Below are 19,123 nucleotides of genomic sequence, written 5' to 3'. Positions count from 1 at the left end.
CTCATTCACTGACTGACTGACTCACTCATTGACTGGCTGACTCACTCATTCAGTCAGTCAGTCAGTCATCCAGTCATTCATGCACTCACTCACTCACTCACTCACTCACTGACTCACTCACTCACTCACTCACTCACTCACTTACTTACTCACTTTTTCATGCATGCATACATACATACATACATACATACATACATACATACATACATACATACATACATACATACATACATACATACATTCATTCTTTTAAATTATCTACTTATTCGCTCGATCATGTGGCTGAAGTTCATCGACGCGATGACATTTAGAGTAAATCTGTCAGTATAAAAATCCATCTATACTTCCTTCTCTGCAGTGTTACTTTGTTGATGATATTAACTCAATCATCATAAAAGCTCTTGAAGGATATTGGCTACCTAGTAATCATAACATAGGATATTATGCCAAATATTGTAACGTACGTGATTCGTTTCTCAATATCCTTATTATCACAAAAAGTAAACGCAAACTTCATCACCTCATGTATAACGAAGTAGTATACATCATCCATATTTCTTCAGCGTCCTTGACCTTGAAAGGAAGATGTGAAATGTGGAAGTGGTTTGTTTACAGTCCTTGGGAAGTCATCACTGTAAAAGTATACATTTCCGGATGGAGAAGTAGAACATTAATTATTTAATATCTGACTCAATAAACATTAATCAAAAGCAATTTTATCATTTAATATAATATTGTTATGATAGTAAAACTGTTCAACTTACTCAATTACAAAGAGTGGCCAGAAGGAAATGGAAATGGTTCTGTGGTCCTAGGGTTTTAGATCCCGGAGGGCGATAGCTCTCGATACGCTTGCGTTACGACCCTGTGAGTGAAAAACATACCATGTTACAGTGTGTAGAGGGAAACCGTTTTGATTAGGAGTGTCCTTGTACCAGATCAACCGAGTTTATCACTACAAACTCATACAGTTTTCGAAGTCATGATTGTTTCAGATGACTGCGTCAAGTGGGACTAATTATCCCGGTTCGTCTACAACAATATAGCAATTACCGTGCAAGCTTAGATTAGCTTCGATACACAGGTAATGGACTATAGTGCCACTCAACCATCAATGCTGTGCACAGATTTCATTGACTTCAGTGATTTCTTCACGGACAGACTTAATTTACAGGAAGGAGAATAGTGTGTTTTACTTATATTTGTTACTACTCATGTGAACTCGTGTTCATACCTGACAAAAGGAAACTTGAAGTGACTCCATGTTACTGGTAATGCCCGCATAAAAGGGAAACATGACCTGACGCCTGCTTAATACCAGTAAGGGAGCGTTCAGTTTGTATGGCGATGGGTGGGCTGACAAGTTTTTGTTTGTGTCGTGAATGACGCCCATGTGAGCCCTTCTCAAAATAAACTAACTCCCTCAACAAAGGAAATTTTGACAATTGCCCTCCCCAACCTTTGCAGACACAAAACAACCACATTCACTCACTTAGTTCATTGTGTCATTCCAATGCTGCTATATTCTGTTAATTAATATGAGGATAAACAAAAATAACGAGGATTGGAGGGGAGCTGAGGAGATACTATTTTGTTCAAATTATTTTTCGCAGTCATGCCCATCCCGTTCGTGTGCGCTAGAAATTTCACTCCTTTCTTGGAATTTTTGTAGCAACGCCAATACTTCCTTTCTTGGAATGAACTTAAAGAATTTTCGTAGCAGCTCCAGTACTTATATATATTCTATGACCGACCTCGACCTCATGGTGATCTGCTCTGTTAACAGGGCGAAAGTAGTTAGTCATATATATATATTGTAGTTATCACCCGCGAGACATTTGTAGATTTAAAAGGTAAATGCCAACACCTGATGTTTGATTTGGTTCAAAGAGCCCCAAAGCAATTTGTCGAAAATAAAGCAAACCTCCTGATCCGCTTTGTACAAATGATGACTTCCCTCCTTTTCTAATTTGACGGTCCACCCTGACCGTAAAAAACATCTCTCTCCCTAAAAGGGAAACTTGCAGTGACTCCATGTTTATACCTGTAAAGCGGAGAAACTGTATTTACTAATGCAAAGTTAGCATACAACATATTGTGTTCAGAGCAAGTTTAAAACCAATCGTTATTTTCTATAGCTTTGAATGGTTTTGTTTTTTCACAAGAATTGTTATTTTGAATTCCCCACTATGTACCTTAGATATCTGCAGCACAGAATCATGGAATGAGTAAAAATGTATGACTCAATATATTATCTCAAATTTTGAAAGCTATTTCACGAATTTATATAGTTTACACTGTTATGGCAGCATTGCAGGAATTGTGTATGTCAACTCTCAAAAACGATATTTCTATTATAAATTATGTAAGGACACTAACTAGACATAGGTCATTTTGGGAAACCATGGGTATCGTCAAAAATCTACTTATTTGGAGAATTCTCAATAGCGTGACAAGGATTTTTTTAATAGTCTTTCTTTGCCTTGTGAAATGTAAGGAGAGATCAGTTGTCGTACTTCTAACTCGTAGCACAAGAACACAACTTTCCCGAATGACACACTATTTGCAGATATTCTGTTTTTTTGAAGACCCTAGATTTTTTAATTGCGCTTAATAAACATTAAAGACTTGAATTTAAAGTCAAATTTACTGGTAATGATCGAATGCAATGTCGTTTCCCCTGATCCAATGCAAATAACACATAACCCTGTAAAAATAGATGGGTTATCAATTGGTCTATCATAGCCGTCATATTGTAGGGGGACGATGAAAGAAAACAGACTTCCGTAATTTGAAACCCATTAACAACTATGATAATATTTGAATGGTTTTAACAGGTATAACGATGTTATTGTGGATATGCTAGATGTTAACAAACTTGTCTCTCAGTTTTATTTGCGTGTACATCTGTATGTGTACATGTGCCACATGGATATACCCTAACTTTATAAACTCTATCAAGAATGTATATATGCTGTTCAGAACAACAACAACAACAACAACAACAACAACAACAACAAGAGGAATCATGAAAAAAGGAAGGGTGAAAAGTTATCATTTTGCGGACGTTTCTTTTTGAAAAAGTCCAGTAAACATCTCCCAAATCTGGCCCATGCCATGTCCAACTATTTGCCTTCTGTTTAATATTCTGCTATCAAATGTAGGGTTAGGGTGGGGAATGTCATTATAGCAAAACAGCTCTATTACTAGTATTGGTAATGAGAGTGACATTGTATACATGGCGGCATTCCAGTGCAATGTGATAATATTAGGTTATGAATCATACAAACTCGTATCTTGAATTCCTCCTCATTTTGTTGTCAATTAGACGTCAATTGATATCCCTCAAATTAGTTCTAAGCAATCACTTTTCACACTTACAAATTCATATTTCTAATCACAGTAATATGAATCTATTGGCACATAATTACATTTTGTACTGTGATAATTGACCATGATAAAAATCTGCAATACTAATCATAGAGAATTTGACCGATGGTTGTCCTCTTCAAATTACTCGCTAAAATATTTGAAGACGCGTCCCACATTAAATGGTTTTTATTGGCCACATATAACAGTGTATTTATGTTTCATCAAAGCTTCATAAAATAATTGGCTAACACACACACGTATATCACATTATGTGTGACAGCTATTCGACTTGGTCCGTTAAACTTACTCATATATGTTTATATTGACTTAATAAACTTTCCCACATCATTAGTTTATTCCAGGTTGTATTCGTGGCAGACTGGAAGACTACTATATTATAGAATAAAATGCATGAGCTCTACATAAATATGTACATTCCCACCCCGTTTCAATGTTGTATCCCATGGTGATAAGATATTACTTTTCAGAATGTTTCCTTTGTTTCCCCGTTTCTATGTGGCTATGTCTCTACATATACATGTATTTCTGATTGCCCTTCCCCCTGCCTGCCTGTCTGCCTGTCTGTCTGTCTGTCTGTCTGTCTGTCTGTCTGTCTGTCTGTCTGTCGGTCCGATCTGTCTGTCCGTCCGTCCATCCGCGACCGCCCACCCGCTGTCTCACCCTCTCTCTTTTACACTTTCTTCCCTGTTGCAGGCCATCTACCAGATTCCCTCGTAACCCATATAATACTTTTTTGTATTTAAACGATATATGACATTGTTGATTCGAAACATATTGTTATCAGAGACTAATTCGAGGGATATAAATTACTTTTGAGACTGAAACAGTGTCAGTATTATCAAAGCTTAGAGGTCATGGGTCATAGCTACATAATATTTATTTATATATTGTTTGTTTTTGTTTCAACCACAAATTTTCATTTTCGTCTGGTGGAATATAAAGTTTTCAGGATAACGAAATAGAACGTCACTGATACATGGACACAGTGTCAAGACGTCTCTTTATCAAACAGAATACACCATAGACTATGGTGTAAATACTTGGGGTCAGGTGACCTTTCTCTTTCTAATAATTGGATAAACTGTATAAACTATCTGTTGATATGCATCTTGTGGCAGAAAAGACTCTTTTATTAACTTTAATCTTATTAATATAAAATTACATAATTGTACATTCTTTGAAAAGATTCATGGATTGTATGTGTAAAATGAAAGACAAATGATACATTACTCGTTATGGTAATAGTAATAGGAAATGGCGACAGGAGACCACAATTAAATGTGAACGGTTTTCACCTCAAAATATCACTTCATACAAAATTAACATATCAAATGACGTCGACAGTATATGTTGCCATGGAAATCGAGAGCACCACATCTACGTAAAAAAGGTACACTTCGTTATTATTTGATAATTTATTGCATTTGTTGTGGTGTCAAAATTGGGATACACCTATTTGTAAACACGTCAAAATAAAGTCTAAGAAATGTCCTACAGTATACACAAAATGTACACTTATATGAAAATGATTCTGAAATAGCGTGGTATGATAGGCTCTCAGGCGAATAGGAGTTCTTAGCTTGTTTACGTGTATGCTAAAAGTGCCATGCCTGTCTTCTTGTGAACGCAAAGAAAGCAATAAGTTGTTAATCTTTCTTACTAGTATATAACGAGAGAAGAGGCACAATAAACCGTGAAGAGGGCGTTTGAATTTTTTTTAAGGAGGTGCTTTTACAAGTTCCAAATCAACCTTAGTTCCTGTTGCAAGCTGCTTGGTCATCCTCTGGGACCATTGCACATTAACAGGAAGATTGAATAAGCCTTTTTAACTTACTGATATTGCAGTTTTTACAACATACACATTCAACTCATGGGACTGCAATAACTATTTCAGAGTCGATTACCGTCTAGCTACCAATCTTCATCAAGGGTCAATGACACCAAAGCCAGTCTAAATTCTGCACAACTTTTACACCTCCCATTATAGTGTCAATAATTCTATTTTGAAAAAAAGAGAAGGGCCAACACAATAACTTTTCTTGAGCAGAGAAGTTCATTAAGTTCATTAAAAAGAACAATATAATATAGCAACACACATGGAGCTGAAGACGAGGCTACTAATTTATCTATATTTATAACATTTTTTGTTTCCAGACACTGAGCGAAGACTTCCTCATATTGTATTTTAAAAGTGACTTTCACGACTGTAATGACACATGTAGTTTTTTTTGTAAAGGGGGTGGGGGTGGGGGTGGGGGTGGGGTTGGGTTGGGTTACAAACATACATATCTAGTATCTCACCTTTGACATTTGAGCGAAGGATAAACCCTTAGCGCTTTCAAAACATTCCTTGGCATCATGTGACTTAACATCGGTAAGCTTATTTCTCCAATGAATTTGTATTGCACGATCTTAATGAAACGCTAAGTTAGGCAATAAATGCCCAAAGTTTCATTTCCGTTGCCAGGGACATATTACTCTGAGGGTAAAAAAGTAGCTTGAAAATGAACAATATTCTTAAAGGTATACTTCGTCCGAGATCTTATAACAAACATTTCAATTTTCACTTTTAATAAGACAGGGAGTCGACACATCATAAATCACGTGATATGCAAGCAATTTTACTAACTTCTAAGAATATTGGATATTCGTAAGGGGATAAAATTGATAAATTTAGAATTAATAGCCAACTCTAACGCTTTGATAGGTCGTATATATAGGCAATTACATGTACCTACTACAATTCGGATTGGAAGCTAATATATGTGGTGTGTTTTACTTTAAAATGGAAGTCTCCGCACAATGCAAGGGTCTTAGCTGAAAGCCTTCGCAAGCAGTATTGAATATACCGTGATGACATGCAAGCCACTCAGTCACAGTATATTATTTGTTGAGACAAACACGGGACAGTGTTGTCATTTCGAAATTTGAATCAGTCAATCCCTTCAGGAAATCTCATTTCTTCGTTTAAACTATATCAGTCGACCCACCACAAGAAGGTGGAAGGCTGACGTATGTGATGTCTAAATGACGTCACATATTAATAATGGATAGGGAAGAGTAATGCGTGTTGGTGTTTAAGAATTATTCTTTATCGTAAAGACTAAGTAAGAATATCAAAAATACTGACTGTCCAAAGGTCCCGTGTGACAATATAGCTGCCACGTGTTCAACCTCGTCCTAGGACTATATCTTGGCTTATGATCTAAACCTCACGATATAATATTGTATGTATTCTGCATGTTTGCAATTTTATATCCTATATTTCTTCCCATTGACAAATCATTTGGTGTTTATTAATCAAATGATGGCCCTGGAATACTTAGAATTTCAATGGATTTATTACTTGGAGTTTTTATTGCTTCAAGAGTGCACAGAATAAATGCCCTCGCTACTTTGCGGCACTTTTCAAGTATCACGAATAAACTTCCTCCCCCAAGGCATGGCATATTAAGTTGGTATCTAATTTCTCGTCTTTTACACGACCACAACTAAGGTTTGTTTATCTCCTTTTAGAGTATGCGCCAGGCACACCTTGAAAGTGTCAATTAGTATTTGCCTTGGGACGTATACGTATACAACCTCGACGAGGAGCGTGTTATCTATGTAGTCAGGTAATACGACCTTTGCAAAATTCAAAAGTTTCTATTACCATGTATAACAATTATATACACCAGCTGACTCAACTCAACTCTTTGTAGACATCACAATTCACATCTTTCTGACACCTTCATAATTTTAATGGCCGACACCAGTCCTGAGATAATAAAATTGACTCTCATTGTATTGGCGAATTGACATGACACACCTTTCCTGAACAGTGGTGAATGATTTGGGGTACTCCATTCTCACGTAGAATGCAGTGAATCCAGTACAGTAAATGACAGTATGATGTGAGTTCCTATGCCACCCAGTACAGTATGATATGAAGCCCTATGCCACCCAGTGCAGTACGATGTGAGTTCCTATACCACCCAGTGCAGTATGTGAGTCCCTATGCCACCCAGTGCAGTACGATGTGAGTTCCTATACCACTCAGTGCAGTATGTGAGTCCCTATGCCACCCAGTGCAGTATAGTTTTTAACCCCTCCCAAACTAGTGCAGTATGGTTTTTAACCCCTCCCAAACTAGTGCGCATTATGATGTGAATCACTTCCCCACGCAGTGCATTATCGTTTGAACCCCTCCCAATCTAGTGCAGTATGACGTGAAACCATTCCCTACCCGGTGCAGTATGTTGTGAAGCTGAATACCACACAGAGCAGTATGGTGTGAAGTCCTTCCCCACTCAGTGCAATATGACGTGAAACGTTGCACAGAGAGTACAGTATGACGTGGGTCCCTTTCCTACCCAGTGCAATGATGTGAACTAATCCCCACCCTGCAGTGTAATGTGATGTGAAACCCTTGACACCCAGAGCATAATGATTCCTACCGAGTGCAATATGATGTGATACCCTTCACAACCCAGAGAAGTATTATGTGAAGCCCTATACCAGCCATTATAATCATGACATTCCACCATAGTCATTCTCCACCCATGTAGTTAATGATTAAATTAAGCCCGGGATCCTCAAAAGCCAGTGCAGTATGATGTGATGCCTCTAAACTTTCCGTTAACCTAGTGCCATGTGTGGACACGAATCCCGTCTTCAAAGCTGGTGTAGTATGATCTAGGCAGGCCCAGTTCTTCCCCATCCAAATCCTACCTACTCTGTATTGTATGATGTGGGCAGAATCACAGATCACGTGACTATATACCATTATAGTGTGCATGTTTCTGTAACCTTTCCCTTGTCTAATCACGTGGTTATAGCCTAATCATAGTTTAAGTACGATTGTGCTTGCATTCTATCTTAGTGATCCCGACATAGTGGGTTCCCATTTCAAAGCATTAAAGTCACTACGTCATCAGACATACGTTCCTAATGGCAATCTTCGTCAAAGATTTTAGTAAAAAAATCAATCTAATCTCAATATCATTACATAATTAGGTCAATAATGTATATTTTTCTGATTTTTAATGTTTAAACATTTTCCTTGTCCTTTCAGTGACGTCATGCCTCCATCTCGAGCTTAATCGCAAGGGAGTACTTTCCCTACTGTCGAACAACGTCCATAGAATGTAAAATCGTCATTTCTTCGGATTCTTCTTTGGTTGTAAATGTAACATTCTCCTAAAGGCTCTTCTAAAATTCTGGTTGCAAAGTGGATATAGTATAGGATTAAGGGTAGAATTGATATATCCTAGCCAAGTGGCAACATAGTAAATGTCTTCTGGGATGCAATCTTTGCAAAGAGACACGATGAAAAACATGATGAAATAGGGAAGCCAGCAGAGTACGAAACATCCCATAATTACACCTAATTGTTTTGCAGCTTTCCTTTCCCTGTTTAATGACGCTGAAAAGCGTTTCTTACGAGGTGACTTGACCAAGTGTTCAAGTTTGCCTAATTTAAAAGTGTTTTTCTTCGCATTTATCGGCGCAATGCCACTAGTTACATCCTTAGTCTTGTTTTTAGTGGAAGAAGCTATAATTCTAGAATTTGTAAGATTAGGCGACCTAGCTGGATGATGATTCCCGCTCTGGTTTCTTTCTCTATTTACTTTCCCATAATGCAACGGTGGTGGTTTCAGTTCATCCTCTGACCGGCGTCTCCAAATAACGATGGGTTCGGGTTCTTTCTTTTTGTCAGAAAGCAAATTGACTCCCTTGTCGCCAGAAACAGTCGGTCTAGAGATACTGATTCGCCCATTCGGCGAATCTTGATTCGATTCAGGGTAATTATATTTTAACGACTCGTCGTCGGGTTCACAAGTTTCTGATTCTAACAGTTTCTCGTTGTGTGCTATTGAGGAAGATATGTGGTCCTTAGAATTTGATGATGATAAATTACGGCTGCGATCAGTCCGAATAATATGCTTTAATCTCCTGAGTAGTGCAATATTTTTGAAGTTAAGTTTGACGTCATTATCACTACTTCTATTCACGTCTGATTCCGGATCATTGCTGTTATTGAAACTGTCGAATTCGTACTCCGTCCGATAGTCGTGGTCGTTCATGGACGCTTTCCTGAAATCCCTGTTTGTTGCATATACATTCGTATGGTTGTGTCCTGACGACGAAGAAATGTGTCCTTGTCCATAACTACATCTCCCGATGGCAAGGTTGGAGCGTTTCCTAATTTCATGAAAAATCCTACCGTATAAGAACACCATCACTATCAGGGGTATGTAGAAATTAAAGGCTGCAGTAACCACCTTGAAGACCGTATTTGTATAAAACTCGGAATCACAGTGTCCAGTCTGGATGACCCTAACGCCGCCGCGACTGAAGGCGTGCCAGCCAACAATTGGTATCACCCACAATGATGACACTAACCACACCAGAGATATCAAGACCGCTGCTCGTTTACCTGTACGTCTCCGTAAGTATTTCAAAGGCGATGTAATAGACCAATACCGATCCAAACTCAAAATAAACAGATTGAGTATAGACGCCGTGCAACACACATAATCAATCGACATCCAGATTTGACATACTGCTAATCCAAGTGGCCAATGGTGCGCTAAATAATACACAGTACTCAAGGGCATAACGATCAAGCCGATTAACATATCGGCACAAGCTAAACTTAATATAAAATAGTTGCTGACTGTTTGTAGACGTTTTTCAGTTCGTACAGCATGTAAGACCATGGCATTGCCAACAGAAGTCATCAGACACAAGAAACACAGGACGATTCCAATTGGTATGTCGCTGGAAATTTTACCTCCATCAATTTGTATATGATCACTGGAAGTGTTGTTGGTGATGTTGTCAAATGAGTCAGTGAAAGACGACTCTGCGTAACTCGTGTTGGTGAAGTACACCATTTCAATGGTGGCCGACTCGATGGTCGAATCATCCGTAACATTATCAATAGTAAAGCTCTCCATGGTAGTTACCTGGCTTTTTCCATATAGTAACGACTTAGGAAACCATAGTTACGAACGTCTCGTGGCAATTCCTACCTGCAAAGATGAACAGAGCAGATAGATTAATAAATGAACGAACGAACGAACGAACGAATAAATGAATGAACATTATTGAAGTGAATCTTTATTCAACCAGATATAAATAAATAGAACAAAGTTGAATATAAACTCTCAAGTATTACAAACCTACAATTCAAAACAAACAAAATTTAACAAAAGAATACTAAATTATATCTGGTTTGGACTGTGGAAATAGTGACATTGTAGCCTATTCACATGCTGGACTCCGTGTCAGTGTCTTTATCAGTGGCAATACCCTATACAACCAGAATTGAAACCACCAGGAATAAACTGTATTGACGACATATCTGATAGCAATTATGTTTTATTAATATATTTAACAATCTTACTGCTGTCACTTGCCTATCCTGTCAGCTGTGTCATGTTACAATAAAGTGCAGTTTATGGACAGATTAAACATTCCTCACATTTTGTTCAGGAATTATTCCTTCTGCAAATACAGAGACAGCCATCACAAAATTCAAATACATTTATCATGGATATAGAGATTTTATCACATCGTATGATATTATCATTTAGCCGTCACAGCAAATATTTTAGCAAACAAAAACACTTTACAAATGGTTTTATCGGGATATTGACAAATGTTGACTGCTTCAGAGTGTTATCATCACATCATAGTTTGGACACACTGTATCTACAAGTTAGACAACTTGAAATGGTTTGGAGAGCTGAAAGCAATGCTTAAAGAACTCTATGGTATCCAAATTAAGTGAAATCTAAATAAGTGAACAACCTGCGAATGTTCCGAACCTATGTATAAATCAGGCTTTGTGCTCATCTGTTGAATGAGACAGTAAAACATAGGAAAAAACCACTGAAGCATATCAATAGAGATTTAAACGATAAACACACTAATGGCAACAAAATTGATGGCTTATTTCGTATTTCATAACCAAAACGTCACAAATATTCCCTAATGTCGTAACAAAGTATTTTATTGACGCAAGTGGAGTAAAATTCGATTAACGTACATGCTATGGAATTTTATATCCTACAATAGCGTCACTAAATAGTAATAAATAGTTAAACCAAAGTATTCGCTCCCACACTTGTTGTGTCTCACGCAGTTTAGTTCTTTCAAAAAAGCACAAAACACGTTGGTATATATTTCATTGAGTCATGACTGCAGTCTATGGTATTAATACAGGAAAGAATAATGATAGTTTTCAGCAATTTACAAACTTTAAGTATGTGGCTGTTCAACGGAGGGACTCGATAAGTGTTTGTTAACACTTCAATTCTAGGGATACCCTGCAATCTTGTTGCTATGGGATTACTTTCAAATTGCTACAACGCAACGTAACTCTTCTGGAAAACTTCTTACATTATTCGCAATATGTCACACAATAAGATTGAGTATATGATTCTTCAATACCTATAAGAAGTCACAACTTTACGTAAAAAAAGAAATTCAAGGAAAATAAAAATGTAAAATTACAATACATTAACTGTCATCTCAGCAGTGGCTAATCATCACCTCGGCAACAAAAGTTGAAGTGAATACAACATCACCATTAGGATCATAATGACGCACTGTTGATTGCTCAAACATTTTATGTTGTGTGTAAGCCATATATATGACAGAAAACAACATAATTATTTTACCTTGGGTCACAGAGTAACCTAACATCTATCTCAGTCTCTCACCAGGAGAAGGTAAAATACTTGGTTCGAGTGCTTAAAAGCCTCAGCAACGTTGGAGTGCTGCGATGAGTTAGAATCACCATAAATGTGACTGACTTATACTGTACGTCTTTAGTGAGCCATTTTGGCCATTACACGTATTAAATACAGACTGCGCTGTGTACACTTCTCACCGTCTAATAACGTATACTACGCTAAGGTGAGCACTGAAGCGATCACTCACGTTAATATGTATGCAGTACACGTTCATCGACTTGACATGTTAGCAAAGCAAATAGTTGTAGCAAAGTTACAATATATCAAAATCAATGGCCATGGCGACACGTCTATTACAAAACCACCAAATATATATGTCACTTTAATTTTTCCTGGCCACACACAGTTCAGAATAAACAAATTATGAAATATGTGACCAGAACGTTGTCAAATAATTGCTGATGTAATTATATATTTAACAATATACTTAAACGACAGTACTTGTCAACTTTGAACTGTATCCTTACAATTACGTGCTCATAAAAATGATTAAGGACAACGTATCATAGGTTGGCCAAATGAAATATTTCTATCGAGACCCTAAGAAACACAGCAGCTCACGATACTTTGAGATTTAATCTTCGCGTTTCCAATTTACAATTTAATCTTCCTTTGTATACGGAATTAAAAGAGAACCACGGGTCGAGAAACAAAAGTATTTACGCGGACGTGAAATGGTTTATGTCGTATGCAACAATAAATCACACTAAAGTTGTACAATACTGCATAACATGACAATGATTAGTTTGATCAATGACAGCTAAAGGAATTAAAACTGATTGAATGATATTTTTGTAAGTATGAAGAACAGACGACAGGTTCTTGGATGAAATAGCAGAGAAGGAAATTAGAGCCCAATCTTTTAGGTTACATGCTATAGCCTGTAAATGTTTTCATTTTCATAGCTGGCCATCTCCTCCTATGTATTGCTATCAGCTATCAAGTCACGTGACCTGAGACGTTATTTCTTATTAGTAAATCGTCAAATCAAAATTACAATTTTGCATGTCCGTCTTTTCCATTTGTTGGTAAACATCTGGGAAAGAAACACTATACTGTATGAACCAGTCATCGAAGTTTAATGCAAATGCCTGAATGGTCACTTGAATTGTACATTACACATCAAATATAATATCATTGTACAACTATATATATGACCCAAAGGGAAGTCGCATCAACTTTATTAAAGTAAACACCGGAATCGCGCAGAACAATTCAAGAACACATTTTAAGCATTAACAGACTTTGAACAGGACGATAAAATAGATATAGTCTTATTTCAATACAACGACAACGTCATATCAATATTCAATAAAACTTTAAATATACATCATGTCTAGTGAGGCTGAGAAGATTCCGGAAGCTGTTAGATGATTTTTAGTTTTGTTGTTTTACTCGCCCCTTGATACATGTATTCTGGTTTTGTGGTTTTATTTTTACGGCGACTTCACATATTCCCCTACCATAGATTATATGCGTTTTACAGTCTTTCGCCTTATGGTACTTCCCTAATGAATTGTCACGCCCAATCTATCAAGCTGCTCCTCTAAACCAACTCTATAGCAGTCACCCAGCCTCTGAAAGAAGCCGCATTTCATTATAGAACCGACGTTCACCTCAACACCGGAAATTTTAAGCTTTCTGAAATGAAACCATGTGTTACCATAACTACATAAAGATAACGATTATCCAAATACACAAAGTTAGGGCACACCGACATATTCAAAGTTTGACCGAACATCTGACTTGGCAGTTACAGCACAGTCTGTGAGTTGCAGGTTGAGAATACCTAGTGACAGATGAGGTAGTGCATCTTTATATCAATGGCCTGACTGGTACAATTCCACGACTTTCGTATTATTAGTGACGTTACCACGTAGCTGTCTCAAAGGTCAAGGTAGTATTACACTAACTGTACCACGTGATACATAGTTTTGTCAAAGTTCAAAGTAGGCTTAGTCTATCTGTATGACCTGTGCACTGTGAGTCATTTTTATCAACCAAGCGTAGAATTAACATGTGTAGTGGAATGTCGTATAAAACTGGAACGGATGTATTGGATTACTTCATCCAATAAGGTTGAAGTAAAGGAGAAATTTGTGGTAACTATGCCAACCGAGTTACTAACAACGTGCACATGTGGTGACCAGGTTTTTACGTTTTTTTTGTGGTATGTGTCATAATTATTGATAGAATGTCTTCCTCAATTTTATCGGAATTTACTGTTGTGAAGTTATTCCAATACGTGATTGAGAGACAGAGTCTTGTCATCAAAGTTCTATAAATTCATAGACATTATCATTTATATGTTTCTTATTCCATAAAGAGACTAGTAATCAAAACACAAATGATTCACAATGTAGCTTTTCTATAGATGACGACTCGGGTCAAAGGTCAATCATAACCAGATTATCCATGAAGCTGAATATGTCAAAGGTATCAAATTCAAACTTTTACATGTAGAGTATTTCAGAGATATAAAGTAATCATTCATAATATATGTATATGTATAATGTATAAATATCATTGATGACGCTTCTCACCCAGCAAACAGCCTTTTTAAATTACTCCTCTCTGGGAAACGTTTCAGATGTCTTAGAACCAAAACTACACGTTTTAAGAATAGTTTTCATCCGAGAGCAATCACTTCACAAAGCTCCTCCTGAGTCAGTTTACTATCCTTCCGGAATGGTTCAATTCCTTTTATCATAAGAGTTGTGATTAGTATATATTTCTACTTTATTGTACAGTATTTTATCGTAATAATAATAATAACATTTATAGAGCGCCAGTATAACAAATAGGGTTTGCTCAGAGGCGCTGAACAAAACTAAAAAGGTGAAAGGAATACATACTGAAAAGGGATAAAAGTTAAAACGTTCAAAGTCCCACAAGTCCAAAGTTCATAGATAAAAGTAGCAACTAATGAAACAAAATTAAAACTAGGCATACGCCTTCTTAAAAAGATGAGTCTTCAGTTTTCGTTTAAAAATGTCAACAGAGTTACAAAGTCTAAGTTCTGTTGGCAAACAATTCCAGAGTTTAGGAGCAGCATGTGAAAAGGCATTGTATTATTGTATTGTATGTACTATATTTATGTGTATCATGCTGTATTTGTCATGTACTGTTGATCGTTTTAGCAACACCAAGACATATTCCTTTTCGATTTTATAGTCATATTGGTCAATAAAGTAATCTAATCTAATCTAATCTAATCTAATCTAATCTAATCTAATCTAATCTAATCTAATCTATATCGTATGGAAATTCAAATCATAGAAACTCACACAACACTGACGACCTGGACAGTAATGGCACATTTCATAAATTATATATAGAAACTATATTTTGTTATAAACAGCTCATGATATACTGATATTCCTGTAAACGTGAATCCAGTAAATAATGATATCTTGACGTCACATGTATTCAATTTCGATATGAAACTAGGAAATACGTTATTTTTCAAAGAAATACACGTTCAGATGTTATAAGCACGTTTAAGTCAAATTTACCATCACTATAATTCAGTTTATTTTGGTGTACAGATAAGACCACGTCAGTTAAAGTCTACTCTTGCAGACTGTCGTATGCGAGACTAATCAAGAAAGCTTGTTATTTGCCTGTTGAGTTCTACAGATTAATGTTAACGGTAAATACACCTTGTTGGTAACCTGAGACCCAGCGCCGTAGTCATAAATCCATACAAGACATACTCCTCACGTGAACAGAATACAGATTGTGAATGAACCAAGTTATGAGGCCATCTCCTTCGAGATAGTTATCCGACATTTGACCACTTTAAAGAATGACAACAAATTAAAGTATACATAAACTTTACCTCCGCAGCGAATTATGTTCAATTTGTGACTTTTTAAACAACTAGTTAAATCATAAGGCGGTATAGACATTGATGTAGTTCAATTTCTTGAAGTAGAATGACAACGTAGTTAGCATTTTAGTATCTCACGATTTGCTACCGGGGAGAAAAGCTCTTACGTTCGGTCACGTTTCCATTTAATCTAAAATTTATGATAGAAACCTGAGGCTGAGTACTAATCGCTACACAAAACATCTAAAAATCAAGGTGAATATTCTTCTATGATAAAATTAAATTCCTGTCCAAGCCCTTGACTCTGTGTGTTAGTCAATATCAGGTCAAAGTTCATCGTACATATCCACTTTGTGGAGTATGCTGTTACTACGAATTGACACTCTTGATAGTTAGAAACCGTATTAGTTTTACTCTGTTCTTTGTACTCCCTAACGTAGAGAATTGTCGATGCTGATATTTATGAAATTCTTGTAGTGGTTAATGATCCATGCAAAACCATGACGAGTTCGGGGATGTAGTTTCTCTAGATAAGTTTACACGGACACGGTCGGGTCATTGGAGACATAGAAATTTTTATTGGTCTACACGGTCTACACATGAATGAGATATCATATCAAATATACCCTTTTTTACGATGATATCCAAAGGGAGAAAGTCGCGTCATGTGGAGCCTTCAGTTCATACCTTTCCCATATGACAGTGTATAAGTATATATGTCAGTAAGTTTTAATGACACGTCTTTTCATTAACAACTAATGTCTTGATTACGTCGTAAACGCGTGTACGTGAGTTTAATCACTGAGTATTGAATATCCCTCCTTGCACTCTACTATCTACCTACCTACACTGAGTCTACCTACCTACCTACCTACCTACATATCCACATACATACATACATACATACATACATATCCACATACATACATACATACATACATACATACATACCTACCTACCTACCTACATACATACATACATACATACATACATACATACATACATACCTACCTACCTACCTACCTACCTACATACATACATACATACATACATACATACATACATACATACATACATACATACATACATACATACATACATACATACATACATACATACATACATACATACATACATACATACATACATACATACATACCTACCTACATACATACATACATACATACATACATACATACATACATACATACATACATACATACATACATACATACATACATACATACACACATACATACATACATACTCACACATACATACATACATACATACATACATACATACGTACATACATACATACATACATACATACATACATATATACATACATACGTACATACATACATACATACATACATACATACATACATACATATATTTGTGTGTTCATTACTGCATAGTGGAATAGAAATCAGTCCAACACTATTTTTCCAAGGCACTTATAGCATATACAGAACATATATTTTGTTTGGATGATTTACGAGTAATCAAACATCGGTATTTCCATAGACAGATGATTTACTAACCTTATCAAATACATAACAGTTACAGTGGGAAGCAAAGAAGACCTTTAAAGTTGGTTACGTTTACAGTATCAAATCTCTGTTTGAAAAAAAAATGTAAAGGATTCTAATCAAGAAACAAAATATTTATTCTGAATGAATGAATGAATGAATGAATGAATGAATGAATGAATGAATGAATGAATGAATGAATGGATGCATGCATGCATGCATGCATGCATGCATGAATGAATGAATGAATGAACGAATGAATGAATGAATGAATAAATCTGACATTCGAACTGGACAGGAACGTGTATCCAATGACATGTGTTTATATAAGGTGATGGAGATGTGATTGTTCGTCAGCTCCGGTGTCCATTTCCACTTGACAACGTGTCTATTTCGTCAGCGTATATCAGTACGAAACAAATGGTCGATATGACTCACAGATACACGACAGACACATCTTGGCAAGGATTCGATATTCATTGAAATCAACCAATCAATCATTCAATGCACAACATTCACTCTGATAAGCTGACTGAGAACACTACAGAAATTATTCACACAGAAGACTGGCGGCGCCTTTTGTGCCAAGATAAATTTATCTTGTGTCGGTATCGATTTGTGTCCAGGTCGAAACAGCAGCACGTAATTCGTTGGCGTGATCAAACAAACCACTTACTCAATACCTTCCATACCATATGGGACATATATCGTCAAAAGTTAGCATTTCGTCAACCTACATGATAACCGAAATATAGCCTATACTATATTGTCTTATTACTATCTTCTAAAAAAATATCAGAAATTTGTTTGCAAAGTACTGTCGGTGGATTTCTAACAATAAACCAGTAGATTAGAAAACTTACCAATGAAGTAAACGAACCGTATCACTGACTAGTCTAAAATAGGTGGTTTGCTACACAGCTAGAGTGACGCAAATTACATCTGGAATCCAGTCAATATGTTATACATGTGTAGATTGACTATAAATTCGTCGAAGCAACCTTGGAGGAGAGTGGCTGAGGTTGAAAACAGAGTTTCATATACAGTGGAGATGTGAATGGAGCATGGTTAATACTACGTGATGGTAATGGTAATTGGACAGAGAAAAAGGAAAAACAATCTGCCACCAAATTATAACATAACATAACATGATAAAGATGATATATCAAATATGATAAATTCAACGTGCTTTCATATCACTAATCAATATCCCTAGACAAATTGTCATGACAGCGTATAGTCTTATGCTAGCTATATTCAAAATAATATAACCAATATACTAGTTGGGCCTACAAAAAATTAATTGCTTCCGGTTACCAAATCCCACCTAGTTTTTCATTGCCGACCCTAAACTCGTTTTTACGTATTCGAGAAAAAAAAATCTCGAAAACTATGAAATCTCGCGAGAAAGGATGCAGAAATTGACAAAGACAAAATCTTCCAATCTGTAATGGCAGTACATCTGATGGGAATAACATAGAGACCATATGGAAAACAACGGAAAACATAACTACCTGAACTAGACACTCATACATGGAAAAAAAATAAAATCAAAAATCTACCCACCACCTAATCTAAAATTGAGCGTAATTGGACACAATTGTTTAGGCCTTATATTC

General features: G+C 36.4%; 1 protein-coding gene across 1 annotated transcript; it reads right to left on the bottom strand.

Annotated features, from left to right (window-relative positions):
• Positions 1-8,109: 8,109 nt before the first annotated feature.
• LOC144441135 (histamine H1 receptor-like) lies at positions 8,110-10,298 on the bottom strand. Its single transcript, XM_078130672.1, has one exon. It carries the CDS (start codon positions 10,269-10,271, stop codon positions 8,529-8,531), a length of 1,743 nt encoding a protein of 580 aa, XP_077986798.1. The 5' UTR covers positions 10,272-10,298; the 3' UTR covers positions 8,110-8,528.
• Positions 10,299-19,123: the final 8,825 nt, after the last annotated feature.

The sequence above is a fragment of the Glandiceps talaboti genome, chromosome 1 (genome assembly GCF_964340395.1).
Source record: "Glandiceps talaboti chromosome 1, keGlaTala1.1, whole genome shotgun sequence".
Taxonomy (NCBI): Eukaryota; Metazoa; Hemichordata; class Enteropneusta; family Spengelidae; genus Glandiceps; species Glandiceps talaboti.
The sequence above is the reverse complement of the archived record's forward strand: the minus strand, read 5'-3'. Positions and strand labels throughout refer to the sequence as shown.

Bases quoted from the DNA above. Each gene is read 5' to 3' on its own strand.
- LOC144441135 (XM_078130672.1), bottom strand. From the start codon at position 10,271: ATGGTGTACTTCACCAACACGAGTTACGCAGAGTCGTCTTTCACTGAC.